We start from the raw sequence: 24715 nt of genomic DNA, 5'->3' as shown, positions 1-24715 counted from the left end.
ACGTGACTGCCAGGTACCCCCACCATGAGGGCACCCAGGGACCCCAGTGATGCCTTAGTTTCTAGCCCCAATAAGCAATGAGGTTCATTTTATTGACTTAAGCACTTGCGGGTTGCTTCCTAAATATTCCAAGTCATTTAATGTTTCTACCCTTTAGATAACCAATTTCCCCTCACATTTCATTACGCAGAATTTCAAGCACCCAGACACGCTAAAATCACGCAACAGTGAACACCTGTGTGCCCACCACCTGGATTCGATCGCAAACGTTTTACCGGACCCGCTTTATGACATATTTACAAGCATGAACTGTACTTGTCAAGGGGGAGGTCTTACCTTTCGGATGCATTTCAAAGCCAATTACAGACCTTCCCCTCCAGACCTCAGTACTCTGTGTATCAACTAGAGTTCTTGTTCAAGATAGAAGTTTGTTTCCGGGGAGATAAAAATTTGCCTACACAGAAATGCACAAATTTTAAGTGTACACTCTCAAGTTCTGATCGATGCCTGCAGCTCTGTAGCCTAGATCCCCAAATACGGACTTTTACTACGTTTCAGATTCATCAAATATCATTTGGTTGGCGAGTGACTGGGGGTTATCCTAAAAATCACTTTGGGGATGGTACTGAGTCAGAAGCATGGGGGTGCTCAGAGCACCAGGCTTCTGGGCGACAGGCTGGCCCTTCCCTTTTCCGTCTCTGTGCGGTGGGCCTGTCTTCACTGTTGGCACCCTGCTGTTCCGTTATCGGTTTGAAAGCCCGAGGCCACATCTTTTCTTTTCCCGTCACACTGGGTGTAGGATTTTTGCATTGACAGTGCTATTTGGGGGTCCCTGTTACTTACTTGTCTTTGCTGATTTCTACAAGTCTGAGTTTTGGATGTTTCCGTGTATGATAGATGCTGCTCTCTCTGAAGATAAGATTACTGTCCCTAGTCTGGCTCCTAGGGCACTTTTGAGAGCCGGAAACGAGTGGCCATGAAAACAACCGAATGACTGGCCCCCCACAGGATTAAATGTCACTTGGACCCCAGCAGTCGTGTGTTCTAATCGACATGGGCGGCATGACTGATTTCAAAGTACAGAGACTCAGCAGATGCTGGCTGTGCATAAGGTCGCCCTTGAAGTCAAAAGCAGGCTTGTCATTAGCTCTTTCCATAGGTATCTGGATGAGTTACCCCTGCTTCCGAGGAAATTTAGCAGGACACAAAGCTTCTCGCCCGTATCTGCAATGAGATGAAGCCTGGCTTCGGGGTTGGCCTAGGGGTCACCGCCAGGGTTTCTGTTGTGTTGTAGCTGTTGGCCGAGGAGAAAAGCATCTCTTCCAAGTACGCGGATGAAAGGGACAGAGCCGAGGCCGAAGCCAGGGAAAAGGAAACCAAGGCCTTGTCCCTGGCGCGAGCCCTTGAGGAGGCTCTGGAGGCCAAAGAGGAACTTGAGAGGGCCAACAAGATGCTCAAGGCCGAGATGGAAGATCTGGTTAGCTCCAAGGATGACGTGGGGAAGAACGTAAGTCGCCCTCCCCGTGATTCATCAGTCCTTGGAGTGGGCAGGGGGCTGGGGCGATGGCTCTATGCCTCTTTGATGTGAAATGATAATCCAGCCTAAAGGCAGTCCCTCGGATGGTCCCATACACGTGGGTTGGGAACAGCCGTTGGGGAGGGATGGTTCAGGGTCCACGGTTCCCAGAGGAAGGCTCTGGTCCTCACTGGACAAAAGCCGCCTCTCTCTGACCTGAACGAGCTTCCTGGCACTGTGGGCTGCCTGCCCGTCTTCATGAGGTCTGCTCTGGCGTGAAAGGTCCATGAGCTGGAGAAGTCGAAGCGGGCCCTGGAAACCCAGATGGAGGAGATGAAGACGCAGCTGGAGGAGCTGGAGGACGAGCTGCAGGCCACGGAGGACGCCAAGCTGCGGCTCGAGGTCAACATGCAGGCCCTCAAGGGCCAGTTTGAGCGGGACCTGCAGGCCCGCGACGAGCAGAATGAGGAGAAGAGGAGACAGCTCCAGCGGCAGGTGATCCGGGGCAGGTCAGGGAAAAGGTGGGCTGTAGGGCGGGGGGGGGGGGGGGGGGGGGGGGGTGGTGTAGCCAGCTTCCTTCCTCCCCTTACCACCTCCTGGCCCGATGGAGACTTGTTTTCCTCCCTTGTAACCTGAGGGTGAGCAGACCCACCTGGGAGGGGGCTGTGCATGCCTGGGAGCCGGCCGGCTGGTGGCGGGGCTGGGAGGGACAGCGCGCATCTCCCCTCCTTGCTCAGCTTCACGAATACGAGACAGAACTGGAAGACGAGAGGAAGCAGCGTGCCCTGGCAGCCGCGGCCAAGAAGAAGCTGGAAGGGGACCTCAAAGACCTGGAGCTGCAGGCCGACTCGGCCATCAAGGGCAGGGAGGAAGCCATCAAGCAGCTTCGGAAACTGCAGGTGGGCGATGCGTCGGACGCAGGGTGCGCGGCTGCGGTGGGGAGGGAGGGGATGGCGTCCCCAAGGTCGGGGAGTCAGCAGCAGCAGGACGCAGGCCTGCAAGTGGTGCCTACGAGCTGGTGTTTTCCCACCACCGTTTGGCATTTGGGGGCTGTCTTCTGCCCCGGGTAAGGCACAGTTACCAGGCATGTGGCCATGGCCCTCCATTGCCATATTTTAGGTCTGCTGAGCCCATCCAGAATGGGGCCTCCAAACAGCAACCAGGTCCTGTGAGATGATGAGCAGCGCTCGTAGGATGGGGACGTCTCTGTGGTTAATCGTGGCAAATCCTGGGGGTTGGCACGGGAAAGCTCATTTGGGCAGCGGAACTCGGGTGAGTAAGGACCTCTTGGCTTGTCCTTCCTGTTGACTCATGCAGGCTCAGATGAAGGACTTCCAGAGGGAGCTGGAAGATGCCCGAGCTTCCAGAGATGAGATCTTTGCCACCGCCAAAGAGAATGAGAAGAAAGCGAAGAGTTTAGAAGCAGAACTCATGCAGCTGCAAGAGGTAAAGGCTTCTCGCTGGGAGCCCCAGAATGGGGGAGGGGGGGTAGGGGTGTCTTGGTAGGAGCCCTTGGCACGCCAGTGTGTGTCCCCATGGATTTCTCCCATTCATCCAGCATTCCATGTGGCCGGACCCGGGAGTAAGGGTGGGGAAAGACAGGATGTGGAGACAGCACTTCCCCTGAGCTCAGGGAAGGGTGGCCGTAGAAACTGCTGGGGTGCAGCCCTTCCGTGGTAGATAACAGGTTTCCTTCCTCCCCACCCACCACCATCCAGGATCTAGCCGCGGCAGAGAGGGCTCGCAAACAGGCCGACCTGGAGAAAGAGGAACTGGCGGAGGAGCTGGCCAGCAGCGTGTCAGGAAGGTATGCGGCCGTGTACAGAGGAGAGAGTCCTAGACGCGGATGATAAGCGAGAGGCATCTCATGGGAGCACCTCCAGGGCACCCATTTTAATGCTAAAAATGACAGTGTCCTCCTGAGCTTGTCCCTGGGGTCTTCACCCGCTCCCCCCCCATTGAGTGTGGCCAGTTTCGTTCATTCTGAATGAGCAGCGTGGTGGGGCTGGGGCAGCTGGGGACATCAGAGCGCGGAAACTCTGGGACAGGCCTGGGTCTGCTGATACCAACTGGGTAGGAGTCCTGGCTCCCTCCTTGCTGGCTGTGAGACTTTGGACAGGTCTCTAAGTCTCTGAGCCTGTTTCCTACTGTAAAGGAGGGCAACCCTCAGGCATCACTCCCTCCAAGGAGAGGGAATCTTACAACCCAGGGGAAGGCCGGAGCCCCAGATGTGGCTGCATTCCCCACAGGAACACACTTCAGGACGAGAAGCGCCGCCTGGAGGCCCGGATCGCGCAGCTGGAGGAGGAGCTAGAGGAAGAGCAGGGCAACATGGAGGCCATGAGTGACCGCGTGCGCAAGGCCACGCAGCAGGTGGGGGCAGGGCACTGGAGCAGCGCCAGAGCTGGGCTCCACCTGTAAGAAGCCCACACGGGTTCCGGGGGCCGGCCCGTCTGCTCCCCGCACCCACTCCCTCCTCTCATGGTCCCGCAGCACCCTGCCAGCCTGCAGTGTCTCAGCAGCGGGCCGGTGTGTGTCTGGCTCCCGCCAGCAGATGCTGTGTACCTTGAGGAAGGGCCTTGGGGGTCTACTTCTTGTTCTGTCCCCAGCCTTACACTTGTGAGCACTCAGTGACGTTACTGAGTACCGGGCTCCAGGACAGGTGGTGGGGACCCACCACGGGACCTAGAAACAGGGAGCCCTGTAGCACCAGGACGCTCCCCCTGTGTCCAGGAAGGAGCTGGTGGCTAGAGGACATGGGGAGGGAGGGCTCTTGGGGGCTCCAGCTCCAGGGACCCATGCGGAAGCTGAAGAAGAGGGATGGTGGGGGGGGGGGTACAGCGGAAGACATTCATCATCTCTGTGGACCACCCTGGGCTTCTGTGCCCCGACCTCATGACCTTCCCCGTCCTCCGCAGGCTGAGCAGCTCAACAACGAACTGGCCACGGAACGCAGCGCGGCCCAGAAGAACGAGAGCGCAAGGCAGCAGCTCGAGCGGCAGAACAAGGAGCTCCGGAGCAAGCTGCAGGAGATGGAGGGGGCAGTCAAGTCCAAGTTCAAGTCCACCATTGCAGCCCTGGAGGCCAAGATCGCACAGCTGGAGGAGCAGGTCGAGCAGGAAGCCAGGTACGTGGAGCCCGGGCTGCAAAGACAGCCTGCATGCCAGCGCGTGGCACAGGGAACCAGGGTGGGGGTGGGGCTCAGGCTCTCCAGGCTTCAGCTGTGGCTGGGAAATCATCCCCGTGGTACCTGGACCGCAGCCGTGCCGGGAGAACGGTGTGTGCACACCGGGGAGAGGTGGGCCTGGCCCGGAGGAGGCCCTTACCGGCAGCACAAAGGAGCAGGCCTCCTCAGTGAGGTCAGCCAGCCTTCCCAGGAGCACGCCAGCTTGCCCTGGCCCGCATTCGCGGAACGTCACGTTAAGGGCTGCACAGAAAGTCCCCATCAGCCACCATGCAGCACAAGTAGCTGCAGGAACGCTGCTCACAAGAAAGGAAGGTCACAGCACCGTGTCCCGTCAGATGGCAAGGGTTCCCACCGGCTCTTTCCATTTGGGCAGTGGCTTCCCCGGTAACTCCCCTACCGTAGACTTCAGCCCTTAGTGCTCCTCTTAATGGCTTGGAGTCTATTTGCAGAGAGGGGCCCCCTCTCCACAGTCAACCAGGGAACACTTCCATACCCCGCATAAGACCCCCTGTACCTCTTCACCACCCCCCGTGTGTCCCTGAGCCCTCTCAGCACCCACTGACCGACTTTCCGTTTCTGTGGTCTGTTCTGGGCCCCTCCTATGAATGCAGTCACGTGCTGGGGCGCCTTGGGCCAACCGCCACCTTCACGGAGCACGTTCCCCGTGTTGGAGCCCGTCTTAGAACTTCGCTCCCTTTCGTGGCCAAGTCAAATTCTTCCGATCTGGGGGAGGAGCCCCAGCGTGGGGCTCAGGGACGGGCGCTCACCGCGCGCACAGTGCCAGTCGGGGCTGCGCAAGTACGGCCAGGGAAGCCGGCCCCACTCCCTCTGTGTCTGTCCGCAGGGAGAAGCAGGCGGCCGCCAAGTCGCTGAAGCAGAAGGACAAGAAGCTGAAGGAGGTCCTGCTGCAGGTGGAGGACGAGCGCAAGATGGCGGAGCAGTACAAGGAGCAGGTACCCCAGCCCCGCGCCCTGCCCCCCTCCGCCCGGCGCCCACCCCACGCCCCCCCCCCCCAACCGACCCTCCGGCCTCTCCCGGGCAGGCAGAGAAAGGAAATGCCAAGGTGAAGCAACTGAAGCGGCAGCTGGAAGAGGCGGAGGAGGAGTCCCAGCGCATCAACGCCAACCGCAGGAAGCTGCAGCGGGAGCTGGACGAGGCCACGGAGAGCAACGAGGCCATGGGCCGCGAGGTGAACGCGCTCAAGACCAAGCTCAGGTGAGGCAGGCCGCGCCCCTGCCCCCCGCACCTTGCCACGGGCTCCGCCTGCTCCCGGCACTTCGCTGGCTCCGGAGTGCGCCAGGCCCGACCGAGGGCGCAGATGCTCCCGCGGCCTCTGGGACGGCTGCTTCTCTTCCCAGCTGGTCCTCAGGGAGGTGGCGGCTAACCCCTGTCTCCCGCATCAGCACCAGCCCTCCTCTCCTGAACCTCTGCTCCCCACTCTGCTGGACTCCATGGTCTGCCCCAAGGGCTCTGGCACCGGTGCTGTCGGGGCTGGATCGTTCTAGATCGCAGGAGCTGGCCTGCGTATGGGGGATGTGAGCAGCAGGCCCCGCCTCTCCCCACCGGGGGCAGCAGCGTGCCCGGATCCTGCCAACCCAAAATGTCTCCAGACCCTGTGGGGGTGCAGTCGCCCCTGGCGGAGAACCCCTGCCCCAACCGGGGCTGAGTTCTCTCCCACACTCCTGCACCTCTGGGCCTGAAGGTGGGTGGGCGACCCCCCTGCACCTCGGGGCTCCTCGACACCTCCCCTGGTTCCCTGAAGGCGGGGACCCCGAGCTTCCTGACTGTGCCCACAGCCCTCCAGGCGGATGATCCAGCATCTTCCTTCCTTGACTTCTCTCCTCTGCGATCCCTCCATGGGGTCAGCACTAGCTCTAACTTAACCATCAAGCATTGAGCCTTCTGCCTGCCGCCTTCTTTAATTTGTTAAAACACAATGCACACGAAACCATTTTCTACCTTCTGCTCAGAGTGGCTTGAGAAAAACAAGCACACTGCCATTTCCTGCTGGGCATCCTCTAGGGCCAGGGGGAATGGACCCCACTCACTGCTTCCTGGACCTTAGGCTCCCCTCATCTTCCCTCTCCCTTGGACATCTGCTTTCTCCCCAGACTTACTCTCCTGGCCCATCCTTACAAGTTCCCGTTTCCCCCCATTGATCTACCTCCTGACAGACATGCTCATTTCTTCTCTGCCCCCGTTCTGGGCTGGACCATCTAGAACCAGCTCATGCTAATACCTCTGATAGATGTACTCCTCGTGTTCACTCAAGGACGTTGCTCCAGAAATTCTTACTCTTCTCTCCTTTACAATGTTTTCCATCAACAGAGTCATTCCGTGAGCTGAGCTGAGCCCTACTCCCCTCCTATCTTTACCACACAACCCTACTGGTCAGTCCACAGGCCCCACCGGACCCCGGTACAGCTTGTCCTTCCTTAGCTGGGGCTTCCTGGACACTCCCCGCAGCTGGTTTGCTTGCTGCTTTTCTCGCTGTCTTTCCTCACCTCTTCTCATCTCCAAGCCGGCTTGCCCTTGGCCTGCCCCAATGGCCTGCCCCACTATCTTGGTCTCTCTTCATCTCCATCTCTGCTCACTCCCTGGGTGATCTCAACCAGCCTGGTGGCTTTTGAATTCTACCCACAGCAAGTGACCTCCTTGTTTCTATCTCCAGCCCAGACTTCTTCCTGGAACCCCAGACCTGTGTGCCATTCCCACCCAATGCCTCACAGGGCACCTCACACCTTGAGCCCTGACTGAACCCCTTCACCCCCAAACCGCTTCCTACATAGACTTCTCCAGCTCAGCAATTGGAATGATAAAGCCATCTTAACCCAGGCCACGAACCTGGGGTCATACTTTACTTTTCTCTCTCTCTGATATCTACTCTGTCAGAGAATCTGGTCAACTTTCCCTTAAAAATACTGTATGCCCAAAATGCAGCTGTTTCTTGCCATCCTGGATCAAGCCACCCTCTCCTACCATCTAGATAATTCTCACACTGTCCTCGTGGGCCTGTGTTCATGCTGTGCCTTTATAGTCTGTTCACAACACAGTAGCCAGAGGGATGCTATTGAAACCGAGGTGAGTCACAACCCTCCTTTGCTTGGAACTATCCAGCAGCTTCACCTAGTGCAGACTGAAAGCAGCATCTTTATGATGGTTGGTTCCTGGAGGCCCTAAGGATCTCTATCCACTGCTTCCTAAATGAGACCTCTAACTCTCTACAGGCTGCCTCAGGGCCTTTGCACTGGTGGTTGCCTCTGCCTGGAATGCTTTTTCCCCAGCTCTCCGTGTGGCGGGATCTCTCCTTCCCTTCCTTCAGGCACCGACTCATCCACGATACCTGGTCTACAACATCCAGCTTCACTCCCTGCAGTCGTCCTCCTCCTTGCCCACCTGTCCCCATGTAACCTATTTATTAGGTCACTTTTAGCCTTCACTCTGGCCCCATGGGCACAGAGGTTTTGTCTGTTCATTCATCCTCAGTGTCTGGGATAGTGCTGGGCACAAACTTTCAATCACCGAGTCACAGATGTTTCCCCAACCTCATTGTCTATCACTTTGGCTCTTCTGCTATAGCCTCTTACTACCTGTACCGTGGTTGACTTCCCATTGTCTTTAAAATTAACTGTTCTGATCACACACACATCCATTTGCAAATAAAATCTACCACCCCTGTATTGTTAAACCAGCATCACCGGCATTAACAGGTCACAACAAAATAAAATACAGTGAAAACAAAACAAAAATTCTAGCCCCTGTGGCTACGAACTGTTGACTATGACCAGAAGGCCTACTTTTCAGTGAACAAGAGAGTGACAGAAGACAGTAGCACCAAAAAGACTATCTCTGACATAATCAGATGTATTTAAAATGAGCTGGAAAGGGAATACCTTTGTCACTGTGCAACTGAGTCATCCAAGGTCATGGCCAGGCACCAACAAAAACCACCTGCCGTGTCAACTCCAGACCCTGAGAACCCTGCATGGATGAGGGAAAGCCCAAACCCCTTTCAGAATGGGGAAGAGAAGGGCTGGCGAGGGAGGGTAGAGGGCTTCGGGAAGGAGACCCTGGATCCTACCCCAGGTGAGGGGCTGTGGGTCCCACTGCTGGGAAGGAAGCCAGACGTAAGCCCTCAGGTCCAATAGAGGCTTACGAAAACCCCCCAGGGTGATGGTCCGCAGGAAGCTGTTCTCACCACGTGGACCCCTGGAATTTGCTCTGCTGGGGACTGGACCCTGACCCTCCCCGTCATCCCGCCAAGTAGTGGGGCAGCAGTCGGCCTCTCTGGCTGTCACCCTAAGCTGTCGCTGCTCCCTTTTCTTGGGACCAATGACCCTTTTGGCACATGATGAACATCCCCTGTGGGTTCTGCCCTAGACAAACGACCCTTCTTAGGGCGCACAGCTCTCCATTTCTTACAGTCCTAGTATGAGCAAACGCTAAGGCGGGGTGAAGACAGGGCCTGCCTTTTCTGCCTCCTGAGTCTCGTACTCGTGCAAAACCTGAAGGCAAGCACTAGAGCTCTGAATGAGGGGGTACGCCCTGGCCAGCTCTCCGAGGACAAGCGCAAAGCAAGTTTCATAGTTCTACCCACCGGATAAATCTCAGCTCCTGGTAGAACCTGCCCACCATACCCAGCCTTTGCCATGACGCCAGTCCTCCCGACACGAGCTTCTCAAACGCTACAAAGGCTTAGGTGCACCAGCCGCTCTAAGAGCTCTTGGTAGCACGGGCCTCACTGCCAGGTTGCCTTCTACGTGCCTAATTTAAGGGCTGAAGTGAACGTCTTTAATGATTCAGCCCGCACTCAGTCTCCCTCTCGTTTGCGGATGGTAACCACCTGGGCCCCTCTCTCTGTTTCAGAGGCCCCCTCCCCCAGGAAACTCTGCAGTGACTCACCAGGTATCATGCTTCCTGCTTTGCAGCTCATGTGTGTGGCACTCGGGTTCCACTTTTCTCTTGCCACCCCACCCGCCCTGTCCCCAGTGGCCCCCTTTCCTGGCCTCCGCCCCCAAATTTCCATGAGATTGCTGTAAAACCTGCAGGCGTGGAGATCTTAGTTCAAAACCCTTTTATCACAGCCGAGATCAAACTAAGACTTCATCTCTTGACCTGTTTTCCTTCCCTACCTCTGCTTTGGCATCTGCCATGGCTCCCAGTTTGTCCCTGTCACCGCGTGTTGACTGCTGTTCAGAGGCTGCGTGTGTCACCTGGATTGTTCTTACCTGCCCAAGAGGGTGTCTCTCCCACACTGCTAGGACACTTGGCTGCGCTGTCCTCCCTGGTCTGGTTAAGACCCCACACTGAGCCGGTAGGAAAGCTCCACAGTCTGGGTCCATTCCTGGAGCACAGCTTCAGGTTGGCTGCTTTGGTTCGTCAACCCAAATTCACAGGGCACAGGGCACCCCAGCCCGACAACTGGATTCCCCCACAACGCCCCACAGCTGGGCCTTCACAAACACATCTGCAAAGGAAATGAGCTCTCACCGCGCCTCGTACAGTTGCTGTGGCTGCGTGAGGCTGAAGAAGGCCCGGCCAGCTGCTAGCTTCACTTACAGCACACCAGGGCGCATGCCGGCCCCCTTGGAGCCCAGCGTGGTCCTGGCACAGTCTTTTCTATAGAGGTCTCGCGGGCACATACTCAGAGCAGGGAGTGGACACCCGAGACTTGAGGAAGAACACAGCGCCCTTCCCGAGACAGAGTTAAGAGGCCTTGAAATGCCTGGGCGTCTCCTAGCTCTAGCACATGTGAAGTTAGGAAACTGGGGCTGTGTTTCCCTCCCAGTTTCCGAGAGGCCGAGCCAGCCCCGGCTCAGCTTTGCTGCCACTACCGAGGTACTTAAAGGCTGATGAAGGGATCGGCAGGACCTTTAGGAAGAGCTTTTGAGCAGTGCTCCTGCCGGCTCAGACCAGGACATCGCACCCACTAGTTGATGGGAACCTGAGTTCTTGCAAAACAAATGCTCAGTCTTGGGTTAATTCCTGCCATGCCACTAGGGCCTCGCACAAGTTCTCTGAGGCCATGAATAGAAGCTGAATGCTCCAGGATCAGACGCTTTAAGAAAATCTTTAGAGGGGGTCCCTTACTTCATGGGGGACAGATGCAGCCAGTGCCAGTCTTTGCCTTGGATTTGAAACCAGTTCCTTCAAGAAGGGCACCTGAACTGGGAGACAGGCTCACAGGACGGACGACTAAGCAGGGGGTGGTTTATGGGGACTCTGGGCGTGATTTACCTTTTAGATCAAGGGAACCCGTTTCTTACTTCAGCTCTTCACACTTGCCAATACAGACTGTCCCAAGAGGTAAAGAGTTGCTTGGAGCCTGGAATGGGAGGAGAGACAGAGTTTCCCAGCCCCAGGCTGTCCCATCAAGTCTGAACAGGGAGGGGAGGTGCCAGAGGAGACCCGTGTGAGTGGTGGCTGCTACTTGTCCTGTCCTGTCCTCAGAGACCCTTCTTGGGGACCCAGGTTCTTGGAAAGCACAGTGATCAAGAGGATTTTTTAAGGTCACTTCTAGAGAGTGTGATGGAAAGTCAGTTCTAAGGGCACTGGGCACCTCCAAGCTTCCCTCTGATGTGAGGCTGGCCAGAGCCTTCAGCTGGGAGTGGCTACAACTTGAAGTTTTCGTTCCCGATCACTGCTCCCCCCAAAAATACCATTCTCTGAACTGGGGTGGGTTTTCCCAACCCATGTCTCTCCCACCCTCAGGCCCTAAAAGGCTCTGGTTGGGACACCCCTTCTCAGCAGTCAGAATACTCTGGGCTTGGTTTTGCCTCCAATCTTACCTCTCTGAGTTGCCCCTTTTGACTAAGGCACGGATAGCCGGAGGTGGCTCTTTCCCTTGTGGCTTTTCTGCTCAGCCTTTGCATGGTGAAGCGGGTCGTTTTCATTAAAGAAAATCTGCACTCCTCTCAGGCATCCTAAAATGAGTTAAGATAGGTCCTCCGATTCGGGTCAAACAGGGCCAGACAGCCAGAGCCCGACAAGATTATTTGCTGTGGTCGCAGAAGAGAGGACCAACAGGTCTTCCAAGAGGAGGAGCTTGAATGCGGGTGGCTCGGACTTCTCCTTCTGCCTGCCTGCCCCGCTAAGCGAAGACTTAGGTCAGGTGACCCGGGCAGGCCCTGGCAGTAACTCAGGGCATCTGGCGCTCCAGAGATGGGAGCCGTTAAGGACAGAGAAAAGGGGGCCCTACCAGCTAGAGCTAAAACACACCTCGGATTAACAGGTCTATCTTACTTTTCTAACATATTCCGTGAGCACCTATCTATAGGCCAGGCCTGGTACCTGCACGGTACCAGCAAAAATCAGATAAGACCCCTGCCCTGTGACAACTCACGCCAAGAATTCTGCTCCACATGCAAGCAGGGGGCCCTGTGCTGCCCGAACTGAGAGCACCCTTCTGGCGTCCACAGTGACTTCCCCCCCGCAAGGGGAGGGGGTCCCACCTCCTGCCAACTGGAAACCTAAAACCCTTCCCATTTTTACCTTCTGAAAAGGAGGTACAGCATGAGAACACACTCCCCTTTATACCGGCCCCACAGGGTACGAAGTAAGCCCACGGGAACGTGTCAGCCCCCAATCGGTGTTTCCTTCTTTTCTAAATTAAAGACCCCAGCAGACCAGAATCCTTTGGTTCATCGGATGACTGAGCCAGATTTTTTTTTTTTTTTTTTTTTTAAAGCAGATCATCTTGCTTTGAAACATCTCCTTTCCCCCAGGCCAGCTGAGAAAATGCTAACTGTACCTTGAGGCTGGTCAGGGCTTGACTTCCTCTCATTTGAGTTTGTCCACATTTGTTTTTGGCCCCTTGAAAAAGCTCTTCCCATCTCGGGGGAGATTTCCCCACTCAAGAAACATGTGTTCTCTCGAATCCCACAGGCGAGGCAACGAGACCTCTTTCGTGCCCGCTAGAAGGTCTGGAGGACGTCGGGTCATTGAAAACGCGGACGGCTCAGATGAGGAAGCAGACGCTCGTGACGCAGACTTCAACGGAACCAAAGCCAGCGAATGAACGACTCGCTGCAGACGGGACAAAACCGAACCCAGTGGACTCTGCTTAGCACCGTCAAAATCCATCCTCAGATTCCAAACACCACAGACACCCCTCACGATGACTATAAACACCACGGTCCTGAGTCCGGGGCATCATGGAACTCTTGAGTGACGTATCAAATGACAAAAACCCAACAGGTGACACAGACACACCCCCGCTGCCCCCATCGGTGAATTGTGCAGCGACTGTGATTTTTTTGGAAAGATCTAACTCCAGTGCCTGGTCACTGGCAACTTAGCTTACGTGACATGGGGAGGAAGTCACCAGAGCGGGTGCCGCCACCTCCGCCTCCTGCTCCCAAGTCGCTCCCCCTGTGTCCCCTGCCCACGTGTCACGTGGGCCCCTGTTTGAGTTCTTTCCCCTCCCGGTGACCACACCTCAGACGCGCACAGTTCACGGAGACCAAGTGCCTTCGGCAGTCACAGGAATTAAAAAGGAGACACTGCTCCGGTGGGAACGAGCAGGAATGTTAAACACTGTTTTATACGCACCCCGATTGTACTTAAGGACACCCTCACGAATAAAAGGTTATAAATCACCGGAAGGCAGTCAGCTCTTCTGTTGTTTTTGAGTGAAAGAATGGGGGGGGGAAGAGGGGCATTCTTCCAGAATCCTTACGGTGACCCTGTGAAGCGAGCTTACTCTTCATCCACCAACGGGGACCCTGAGGCCTAGGGAGAGGAGATAAATTGAGATCCCAAAACTGCCCCCCCCCTGCAAAAAAAAAATCCACAAAAAAACAAAAATCCCAGCTACCAGACATATCCTGTGAGTCTGTGGAAGGGGGACTTCTCCAACCAGAGGGGGGCAGCTCCAGGCCCAGGAAGTGCGAACGTCAGGAACGTGACCAGGAAGAACATTCTGACCAGTCCAAACCCATACGTACATACTGTGAAGAGTACAAGAGATCCTTGAATTTTTAGGTTAAAACACAAGACTCTATCCAACAGGGGACAATAAACTTCCTGTGAAGGCCAGAGAGTCAGTATTTCAGGCTACATATGGTCTGTCAAACGTGTATCTATCTTTTTTCATTTTTTTTTTTTTTTTAAAACAACCCTTTAAAAACATAAAAGCCATCCCTACTGCGGGGGCCATACAACACCAGGCTGTGGGTCATTTCCTTCCTCAGGTTGAGCGTTCCAGATAGAGATCCCTTGCAAAAGTTCTATTTAACACAAAACAAGTCCACATACCGACTCCGTGGGGGTCCAATAGATCTGAGAAGAAATAATGCAAACCGAAAAACTCAAGCCATTGACCATATGCAAATATACCCCAAGCAATACACACACATATCCCAAATACACTTCCTTCTAAGGAGCGGACTGGAAGTGAATTTTTACAAGTAGGGTTTCCTTTTTCTGTTTAGTTACCTGGTTTAAAACCAAGTTTCTCACCACCGTGCAAACCGTGCACACGAACAGGAAAACACAAATGAAGCGGCATTTACTGACCACCACCACAAACTAGGTGAAACTTAGTTTCTCTTGATTTTATTGTTCGTTTAAAAAAATAAAAGTATGTCTTTCACCGATACAGGTTAGAATGTTCCTAGGGTAAGGAGCCGGCCAGCAGAGCCCAACTGTCTGTTGAATTTCAGTAGCACTTGCAAAGTTCTATCTTCAACTCAAGGACGTTTTTGCTATTCTTTTGGAAAAATAATTTAGTGACAAAAGGTCATTAAGCTGCAGGCATGCTCCTGATGTCGTGTGTTCTTTTTACTTGCCTCCAACGGTGTGAGACGGCAGCTCACACTAAGTGGGGTTGAGTACACACAACGTCCACGTGGAAATCCCGTGTTTGTTTCTTCTTTGACAAGGAAGCTTAAGATCTCCTCAGAAACACAAGCACCTCTTCTCAGTGCCTCAGGGAGAGGCAGATTAAAAAGTCCCAGAGGTACACGACAGCATAGTTTCTTTTTAAAAAGGCATGTGCCTATTGTGCTCCTCTCTCCTAGACATGACTTCATTACACAGACACTTCCCGCGCCACAGAGCACTGGGGGATTCTGTCCTGAGGTGGGCTCACACGCCACAGTTAAGGCATCTCCAGCCATTAAAAACTCATCTCAAAACCATTCAGGACTCAGGTCAGCTCCAGAGATGGGGTAGCCTCAGCTTCCACACCTCTGAGCCCTTACCAGACGGTCCCGTTTGTCCCTGTCCACACCAGCAAGGATGGGGATCATGACACATTTCCCTGGGATGACCATGGGCGATGGCCTCGTTGGCTAATGTGACTGTTTGCTCCTATTTCTCAAACTAACTTAAAAACACAAACACCTAGTTTAAAGAGGGGAAGAAAGGCAGGACTCCCGCACGGACACACTGGGGCATCAGCTTCCGTGGATTTCCTAAAGCAACATCTTGACTACACCCTGGGTTGACGGCAGCGACGGTGCGGAAATATTTGAAGGCGGCTTCCCAAACTCCAGGCGTTTTCCCAACCTTCAGACAGAGCAAACCAAATTAGGTGGACATGACAGCTGTGACACACAGGCTAGCATCGGGGCCCACAAAGTTCTAACAGTGACGATCAGGAGTCAGGAACAGTGTCTCCCTGGGTGTCATGTTTCTGTCCTGTGAAATGAAGGAAAGGACACTGGCCATCTGGCTCACACATTCCCAAGGCCACACGGAAAGCCCGATCACAGAAGACCTGCTAAAAACATCCTCATCGACTGGGCTGGCATTTGCGTGTGTGCCGTGGAAAAGGAGTCCTCTGTTTCCCGCCATCTGTCTGCCACGGGTCTCCCACGGGGACGTGGCTTGGGGGTCAGGAAGATGGCGGCATGGCTTAGAAAACGAATGAATCTAGAAGCTGCCCCCAATTTTCCTCAGGTAAGAAAACATGCAAAGTTGTCAGAGGTCAGATTTGCACTTTCCCCTCAGGTGACTGGCTTCAGGAATCGAGTCTGGTCGGGAATGTAGTGTCTTGTTTCTGGAGTTTCTAAAAAAATTTTTTTTTGTTTAAGGAAAAAAAAAATCCTCCTTCGGGGGAAGCAGAGCTGTGTTTGGAGCCCAAGTCCCAAACCAGGGTTTCACACAGGACATGGTCCCAGCATGACCAGGAGCTGGGGCTACCAGAATCAACTAATGAAAACTAGCCTCTTCCTGGGCATTTGCCCTTAACCAGAAGACACCACTTAACTGTGTCTCAAGGGGGTAGAGGGAAAGCTTCATGGACATAACTCTGCAACTTTTCCAAAATGGCTACGGGTCAGGGGTTGGAGGCTCCCCCCTGAAGTGGACAGCTAAAGGTACTGACCCTTTGTCACCCAGAGGCACACCGGTGCTGCTCAGCTGTCTCTCACCGCCATCTCTGTGCCTGCTCCCCCGGCCCGAGGCTGGGCCACTCGTTCGGTTTGGGGACTGATCATACACGAAGTTCCGGCAGGACGCAAGCTTCGACTCCAGGGCCTGGAGAGAGACATGCACTCATCTTCCAAGTTAGAGACAAGAACTCCCCTCTCACCCAGATCCTATGCACAGACAATAACCGGAAGAAGGGGTTCTCCATTCATGTTGGATGCCGGAATTCCAGCGTGGGGCCCGGAAGGAATCCAACGTACATCAGCTTTTAGAGCCACTGGCCTAAGACATTTCAGAGCTTCCAGAGAAAACAATTACCCTGCCTATTATCCAGTTCTGCCTATGGGAAATAGGAAATCCACTTCCGGAATGATTTGCTCTTTTGTTCACCTCCATAAACACGCACAGAGTGATCTGTGCAGAAGCCATGTGCCTTGTTGGAAAGGGACCCCATGAAAACCAACAGGGCACTGAGGCCAGCCCACACTTCCTGTACGCTAACTACACAAAATATTAACAGAGAAAATGTGTTGGGGTGCCTGGGTGGTGCAGTTGGTTAAGCGTCCGACTCTTGAGTTTCAGCTCAGGTCGTGGGATCGAGTCCTGCATCAGGCTCCACACTCAGTGCAAAGTCTGATTCAGATTCTCTCCCTCTTCCTCTGCCCCTCCCACTTATGCTCTCTCTAAAAAGAATAAATAAATCTTAAAAAAAAAAAAAAAAAAGAGAGAGAAATTGTGCTTCTGGTACAGAAAACCAGGCAACCAAAAGATAAAAGGAAAAACATGAGACATCAGTTGCAAGCTTCTAGAAGGTTGTAGTTCTTACTACATACCTTCTGGCAGGATTTAAATTATGTGACCCTTCCAGGCCATCATTGTTAAAAATAAAAGAAACCATCACAAAGAATACCTATGTTATTTCTTAAGCACAAAAGAATCTTCCCCTGTAATGAATATAAAACCATGAAATTAAAGTTTTTTGCACTAGCCTTTTGAGATTTTGTCTTTAACTCCCTAAGAAGCTTCTAAAAAGGTAATTTTTAAATGTTTCTCAGGTTTTTTTCAAATTAGGAAAAAAGAAATCATAGGGGTGCCTGGGTGGCTCAGTGGGTTAAAGCCTCTGCCTTTGGCTCAGGCATCCTGGGATCAAGCCCTGCGTCAGGCTCTCTGCTTGGCGGGGAGCCTGCTTCCTCCTCTTTCTACCTGCCTCTCTGTCTACTCGTTATCTCTGTCTGTCAAATAAATAAATAAAAACTTAAAAAAAAAAAAAAAAAAAAAGGAAAATCAGACACCAACCAAATTTCCGAAATCCCAAAGGAAAATGGCAGGGAAAGATATGCCCAGGCATCAAAGGGAAAACAGTCAGAGCTCTGGGTGTTTGTCAGGAACTCGAACAGAAGCAGAGTTTTGCCTAAAACACAGGGAATCTCTGCTAAAGGGGAAAGGAACCAGAAAGGTCACCTGTCTCCGATATCCTGAAACACAGGCAAGGAGCCCGGGGAGGTGGTGGTCTTACCCCTACTTTCCGAAGCAGGTCTCCCACAATGTTGAGGGCCGATATCCGTGCTGCAGGAGTGAGGGGGGTCCCACCCGTGGAGTCGTCCAGACCTGGGTGTGCAAAAGGAAGCACACGTAACATCAACCCGCAGCCCTAAGTCTGTGCACTAATATCTCAACGCAGAACCACGGGGGTGTACTTGGGAAGCTGACTCTGCCCTCCGATCCCGCAGGCGGCCCTGGTGCACTCACTAGTTACCTAACACAGGCAGAGTCTACCTGAGGACCAACTTTCTGCAGCCTTACAACCACTATATTAAATGTTTAACTTTACGTGTTCTTCTTTTAAAACAAAATCAAAGTAAGTCCACAGAGTTAGGAACAACATTGGAGCAAACCACATTTGTAAGGGGCTTAACTCTCCGGAGCCCCTCCCTCTCCTCCAAGCAGGACTCAGGGACCAGCGGCACCAGCATCACTGGGGAGCTGGTTAGGACGCAGGATCTCAGGCTCTGCCCTGACCTGCTGAATCTCGGGGGCATACTCAAGTGTGGAAAAAACCCTGCTCTAGACTGTGATTCTCGAAGAACCACTGGCCTCTGGATCCCAGGGGCAGGCTGAGGGATAAAACAGCATGAGCCCTGCAGCCGGCCTGGGTCTGAATCCCAACTCTGCTATCTACCAGCGGTATGATTTTAGGCAAGCTCCTTTATCAGGGCCTCAGTCTCCTCATCCACCAAATGGGGATAGCACTTGCATCTAGGGCCTGTGGTGAGAATTCAGTGAGGTCATATATATGCAAAGCACACAAAGGAGAGTGGCTAACTAGCACAGGCCGAGCACTTAGTAACTGTCTATCATTGTCGCTTGCTGTTAGGTGGCCCAGTAACAGTCTCAGTTCCTCAGCAGAGGAGCTGGGGAGAAAACTCAAAGTTTTCACGTTTTTACCACGCAGCCCAGGTACACCAGCTCCACTTCCAGGCTCTTCTTGCTTATCTCAAAGCTGCTCCCCACTCTGCTGGGAACACCCCAGTTTGCTCCCTGCAGTACAGCCTGGGCCTGGGGGTCCCTCTCGCCCAGGACGCTATCCCTGGGAAAGCTTTGTGAAGCAAAGAAAATGCTCCCAATGGCTCTTCCCTTACCGCGTCTGAAGGTCCCTGGCGTGTTTAAGCTAGCGCCGGGTGCCCGATGAGCCACGGGTGTGGACGGCACAGAGCCAGTGGCCTGCACGGCTGTGTCTGTCCTTTCGGCCTCCACTGAGCTGGGCATGGGGGTCCTGGGCTTCTCCTGCTTCTGCTGCACAGCCAACTCCTGCCGCAAATCTGAGCCAGGACGAGGATTCAGATTAGGTTGTTGCTTTGGGGGATGGGGAAAGGATGGGGAGGATCAGCAGGAGACACTGGTCAGGGAAAAGAAGTATCCGAACGAAAAACCAGGTGGAAACCCTCAACGAGGTGAAATCCACAGGATTTGGCCTAGCAGGCCTATAGAACTACATGATTTTTTAGCAAAAACAAAAAGATTTAAAAATTTTCAAAAACTATGGCAGTGGTAGATACAAGAATGCTTTTCTTGCTTCAAAACAATTTCACTGCAGTCGGGTATAGAGAATACTAAGTGAAAATATGCTTTCCCAACCCATCCCCAAATGCCCTTCCTCGCTCATAATCACTGTAATATGGGGGAAATATTTTCAATCCTTTTTTTCCTGTATTTACAGACAAAGAATTTACATGTATCTCTATTAAGCATATAATAGGAATAATTCTTATTAAGTATAAATAGAAATATAGCTACAGTCCAGCAGAGTATGTCTTCATCTAACCATATTTATATCTACACCTTGTTTAACGATTATTTAATGTTCCAGAAAATAAATCTGTGTAATTTGTTTAACTGTTTCACTACGGACGGGCATTTATACAACCACCTTTCAGACTTAAAAAGAGTTTTTTCTTAGGGGCACTTGGGTGGCTCAGCTGGTTAAGCCTCTGCCTTTGGCTCAGGTCATGATCCCAGGGTCTTGGGCTCGAGCCCCACCCACATCAGGCTCCCTGCTCATCAGGGAGTCTGCTTCTCCCTCTCCCTCTGTTCCTCCCCCGGTCATGCTCTAATAAATAAAATCTTTAAAAAAATAATAATAAAAATAAAGGGATACATGCACCCCAATGTATATTAAAAGTTTTTTTTCTTTTTAATCCTCTTTCTACTAGCTATATGTTAGAAACTAAATGTTATGAACAATTAATTGGGATGTTAAAAAAAAAAATCTCTTCTGCATCCAGATCTACCTCTGGAACCGGGAACTTCCATGGAGCAAATGGTGATGGGAATTCAGAGCTCTAAGTCACAAGAACAATGGGCTAGTGAGCAATTCTATCCCTAAGAACTTTCTCCCCATAGGGGCACCTGGGTGGCTCAGAGGGTTAAGCTTCTGCCTTTGCCTCAGGTTATGATCCCAGGGTCCTGGAATCGAGCCCCACATAGGGCTCTCTGCTCAGCAGGGGGCCTTCTTCCCCTGCCTCTCTCTGCCTACTTGTGATTTCTCTGACAAATAAATAAATAAAATCTTTTTTTTTTTTTTTAAAAAAAGAACTTTCTCCCCACAAAACTCATACACCTATCAATCAAAAAGCCAGCCAGGGGTGCATTTAAATATCTACAAGGGGTCTTTAGAGGGTCAGACATCTGACAATTCTGAGCAGGGGATGGGAACCAAGGCTGAAGCCTGCCCAGTGTGGTTCTGTACCCTGTGACCAGGCTGCCTGTGTGCCGAGCAGGGAACGGATTTCTAGCAAAGGTAACACTGGGCAATATTGCAGGACAAGATGTTCTCAGGTAGGCAGACGGGGAAACACTGGTGAACAAACAGAACAAAGTCAAGTCCTCCTGACCTCTGGCTTCATCCTTCAGCCGCTGAACAGATTCTAGGAGATTCTCCTTCTCGTCCAGTTCGCTCTCCAGGAAGGCATTTCTTTCAATGGCTTGATTCAAACGCTGTTCAAAGTCTTCCAGAGACATGATTGTGGCCCTGGTAAGACAAAAATAAAGCTGTCCAAGAGAGCAAATGGCAGCATCCATTTGGTGCCTACAGATCTGGCAGAGAAGAAAGGCCAGACACGGCAGGGGGCAGGAGTCCCAGCACAGGCACTTCCTAGACATCATGGACCTGAACAAGCACCTTAACCTTCCAGGACCCAGACTCTTTGCCTGCAGAATGGGAATCATCTTAGCTCTCGGGGTACACAAAGCTGTCCTGGGGATTAAATGACAAATGTCCATATAGCACTTAGCAATGAGCCAGTGCCTTTTTAGGATGACACAGAGAGCCCCAGTCAAATGCCAAAAGCAGCAAATCTTCCCTTGGAGACTCACAGTGCAAATCGGTATTCAGAATATCCTACTAAAATCCATACACAACTTAATAATGTACATTTAAACAGGGGGAAGAGCCCATCTTTAATTTTTCAGTTACCTTAAACAAATCAAAATGCCCAGCTGCCCACCTAAAAACCACTTCCTCTTGTGACCAGTATAGACATTTCACTGGACTGCTGTTAAAGGCACTGAGAAGTACTGTAATAAGAAATGTGTCTAACTCTGAGGCACAGAGCAGGTGGCTTGCCCACACAGTTGCCTTACGTGCAAAGCAAGGGTAAGTCACAGCACCTTCGCCTGATGGTGGGGGTGACAGAGGGCAAGTAATACATGAAGCCCCCAACAGATGTTTCGCACATGAGTCCTCAATAAATGCCAGCAGTATTTTTTTCCTTAAGGATTTTATTTATTTATTTGACAGAGAGAGAGACAGAGCAAGAGAAGGAACACAAGCAGGGGGAGTGGGAGAAGGAGAAGCAGGCTTCCTGCTGAGCAGGGAGCCCTATGTGGGGCTCAAACCCAGGACCCTGGGATCATGACCTGAGCCAAAAGCAGGCACTTAATGATTGAGCCATCCAGGTGCCCCAAAGCCAGCAATTTTTATTACTGACCCTGTGTTTGCCTTCAGAAGAACTTTAACATGCTGTTAATTGTTATCTCAAGGTGGTTGGAAGTGTATGTTTGGAGCAGAGCCCCAGAAAACCTGGCTCTTCAACGTAAGACCAGCTAATAACGGTTCTTAGGCAGCTTAACCTTAATCTTAACCTTAACTGCTGGCCCCGCAATCGCAAAGTAAGGATCAGTTCATGAATTCATCCATGCAACACATCCTGCTGTGTCCAGACTGAACTGTGTTCCTATCCTCCCCCTCAAAGGGTCTTCAAAGAAAAACAGTTACCAAAAGTGCTTAAATAAAAACAACAAAGGAATGACATTTAGGTGCATAATACTGGAATCAGTTAAAATCACCCTAAAGGCCTGACATGTCAAACAACAAATGAAAAAGATGCGTAGCAATTCAAGTAACAGCAAAAAATGTAGGATTTTACCACAGGGCACAGAAGTCTTGGTGAAATGTAGATGTATGGTGTTTGTGAAAAGAAAGACCCAACATTACAAAGAAATCCATTCTCCATTAAGTTACCGGATAGTTCAACATCCTAGCCAAAATATTAATAGGTTTTCATTGGGGACAGTAGCACAGGGGTCTGATGAAGAAGAGCATGTGATAATAAAATAGGAATGGGGCGCCTGGGTGGCTCAGTGGGTTAAAGCCTTTGCCTTTGGCTCAGGTCATGATCCTGGGGTCCTGGGATTGAGCCCCACAACGGGCTCTCTGCTCAGCAGGGAGCCTGCTTCCCACCCCCTTCTCTGCCTGCCTCTCTGCCTACTTGGGATATCTGTCAAATAAATAAATAAAAATCTTTAAAAAAAATTAAATAGGGCGCCTGGGTGGCTCAGTGGGTTAAGCCACTGCCTTCAGCTCAGATCATGATCTCAGGGTCCTGGGATCGAGTCCCACGTCGGGCTCTCTGCTCAGCAGGGAGCCTGCTTCCCTCTCTCTCTCTCTGCCTGCCTCTGTCTACTGTGATCGCTCTCTGTCAAATAAATAAATAAAATCTTTAAAAAAAAAATTTTAAAAATTAAATAAAATAAAGTTAAGAAAGGCCAGAAGCACTCTGAAAAAGCGAGAAGAGCTCTCCCGGATATAAAGAACACACTGTCGTAAATCCTCAACGGAGAGTTGAGGTGGTGTGGCATTTAACAATTATGGGGGCAGACTGGGAAGACCCCAAGATCCAGAAATACATCCAAATAGAGAGGAGAACTTAATTTATGATAAAAGCGACACTGCAAACATTGATGAAAAGATGGTTGATTCAGGGGAACCTCGGTGGCTCAGTGGGTTAAGCCTCTGCCTTCGGTTCAGGTTATGATCTCAGGGTCCTGGGATCGAGCCCCACATCAGGCTCCTTGCTCAGCAGGGAGTCTGCTTCTCCTTCTACCCCTCCCCCTGGTTGTGCCCGCTCTCTCTAATAAATAAATAAACTCTTAAAAAAGAAAGACAGGGGCGCCTGGGTTGCTCAGTGGGTTAAAGCCTCTGCCTTCAGCTTGGGTCATGATCCCAGGGTCCTGGGATCGAGCCCCCCCCCCCACCTCTCTCTCTGCCTACTTGTGATCTCTGTCAAATAAATAAATGAAATCTTAAAAAAAAAAAAAAAAAGACAGAAACAAAGAAAGAGAGAGATGGTTGGCTCAATTCCAGGTTTGGAGTCTACTAAATAACCACCCAGAAAAAATTAGCATTGGCTCCATACATCATACTACACCCCAAGATAAATTGAATCAAAAGTTTCAACACCTCTGTATTTGGTCAGAATCTATTACTGGCTTCCGGAATGCCAGAGAACTACGGACTAACTTAACAGAGTCTCTTTTTTTTTTTTTTTTTTTTTTTAAGATTGCATTTATTTATTTGACAGACAGAGATCACAAGTAGTCAGAGAGGCAGGCAGAGAGAGGAAGGAAAGCAGGCTCCCTGCTGAGCATGTGGGGCTGGTATGGAATGGTAATTCCATTTACCATGTATGTTAAATTTACATGTAAATTCCATTTACCCGATGTGGGGGTCGATCCCAGGACCCCGGGATCATGACCTGAGCTGACCGCAGCGGCCTAGCCCACCGAGCCACCCACCCCCTTAACGGAGTTTCTGAACTGATGCGGATCGATCCTCATCATGACCATACATGATTATACAGTCAGCACTGGTAATACCAGCGGGGCACGGCACTTAGATGTGCTGTCACTGTGGGAATATTGGCTCTCCAAGAAAGGTAAGCATCCTGTGGCTGTAACCGGGGTGAAAATGGCTTCATGTGCTTCTTTTGTTAAGATTCTGTCAACTGACGTATTAAAAGTGTATTTATCAGAACAGAAAAATGCTGTGTACCCAGTCTGCAAACTGGTAATCTCCTATACCATTACTGAGAACTGGAAAAGAGCTAGATTTTCGGTAAAGGTGACTATTAAGAAATACGTTTGGTAGATAACTAAGAACATTCTTTTTGAGCCAATAAATGCTTTAAAAATCTACATACCACCCCCATGCATCAGAGTGGCCGGAGCCAAAAGAACAGTAAACAACAAGAACCAGTGGGGACTGGAAATGTTGGAGCTTTTGTTCATTGCCTGTGAGAAGGTGAAATGGTGGGTCATTACGAAAACAGTTGTGGAGGTACCTTAAAAACTTAAAGATGGAGCGGCCCATGGGGCGCCTGGGTGGCTCAGTGGGTTAAAGCCTCTGCCTTCGGCTCAGGTCATGATCCCAGGGTTCTAGGATGGAGTCCCACATTGGGCTCTCTGCTCGGCGGGGAGCCTGCTTCTTTGCTTACTTGTGATCTTTGTCAAATAAATAAAAATAAAAAATCTTAAAAAAAAAAAAAAAAAAGGATGGAGGGGCCCCTGGGTGGCTGTCAGCTGGGCAAATGACTCGTGGTTTTTTGGCTCAGGTTGTGATCTCAGAGTTAGGAGATCGAGCCCTGCGTCAGGCTCTGTGCTTAGAGTGGAGTCTGCTAAGGACTCCTTTGTCTAACCTCTGCCCCTCCTGCCTGCTCTCTCTCTCGCAAATACATAAATAAATCTTTAAAAAAAAAAATGGAATGGTAATTCCATTTACCATGTATGTTAAATTTACATGTAAATTCCATTTACCAGTAGGATCTAGCGATCACACTGCTGGACGTATATTCGCAAGAAGTGAA

General features: G+C 51.6%; 2 protein-coding genes across 6 annotated transcripts in view; one reads left to right on the top strand and one right to left on the bottom strand.

The window, feature by feature from the left end:
- The window catches only part of MYH11 (myosin heavy chain 11), a 111043-nt gene extending 97737 nt beyond the window's left edge, over nucleotides 1–13306 (top strand). For 2 of the 4 annotated variants that reach the window (XM_047714673.1, XM_047714671.1), the window contains 11 exons: nucleotides 1295–1507; nucleotides 1799–2011; nucleotides 2254–2415; nucleotides 2834–2962; nucleotides 3235–3323; nucleotides 3766–3889; nucleotides 4435–4643; nucleotides 5548–5656; nucleotides 5746–5918; nucleotides 9570–9608; nucleotides 12588–12721. In XM_047714673.1, coding sequence (XP_047570629.1) covers nucleotides 1295–1507; nucleotides 1799–2011; nucleotides 2254–2415; nucleotides 2834–2962; nucleotides 3235–3323; nucleotides 3766–3889; nucleotides 4435–4643; nucleotides 5548–5656; nucleotides 5746–5918; nucleotides 9570–9600 — 1452 coding nt within the window. In that variant the 3' untranslated portion in view covers nucleotides 9601–9608; nucleotides 12588–12721. Of the gene's footprint in view, nucleotides 1–1294; nucleotides 1508–1798; nucleotides 2012–2253; nucleotides 2416–2833; nucleotides 2963–3234; nucleotides 3324–3765; nucleotides 3890–4434; nucleotides 4644–5547; nucleotides 5657–5745; nucleotides 5919–9569; nucleotides 9609–12587 lie in introns of all 4 variants that reach the window. The other 2 variants (XM_047714670.1, XM_047714669.1) reach the window with 1 other exon arrangement.
- A 926-nt stretch (nucleotides 13307–14232) lies between these two features.
- The window catches only part of NDE1 (nudE neurodevelopment protein 1), a 29398-nt gene continuing 18915 nt past the window's right edge, over nucleotides 14233–24715 (bottom strand). The window contains exons 5-9 of one of the 2 annotated variants that reach the window (XM_047714674.1): nucleotides 20468–20604; nucleotides 18716–18895; nucleotides 17593–17684; nucleotides 16033–16184; nucleotides 14233–15212 (exon numbers count right to left, since the gene is read on the bottom strand). In XM_047714674.1, coding sequence (XP_047570630.1) covers nucleotides 15119–15212; nucleotides 16033–16184; nucleotides 17593–17684; nucleotides 18716–18895; nucleotides 20468–20604 — 655 coding nt within the window. In that variant the 3' untranslated portion in view covers nucleotides 14233–15118. Of the gene's footprint in view, nucleotides 15345–16032; nucleotides 16185–17592; nucleotides 17685–18715; nucleotides 18896–20467; nucleotides 20605–24715 lie in introns of both variants that reach the window. The other variant, XM_047714675.1, reaches the window with a different exon arrangement.

Source organism: Lutra lutra, chromosome 18 (assembly GCF_902655055.1).
Source record: "Lutra lutra chromosome 18, mLutLut1.2, whole genome shotgun sequence".
NCBI classification, from domain to species: Eukaryota; Metazoa; Chordata; class Mammalia; order Carnivora; family Mustelidae; genus Lutra; species Lutra lutra.
Note: the sequence above shows the minus strand (reverse complement) of the source record. Positions and strands in the feature narration are given on the sequence as shown.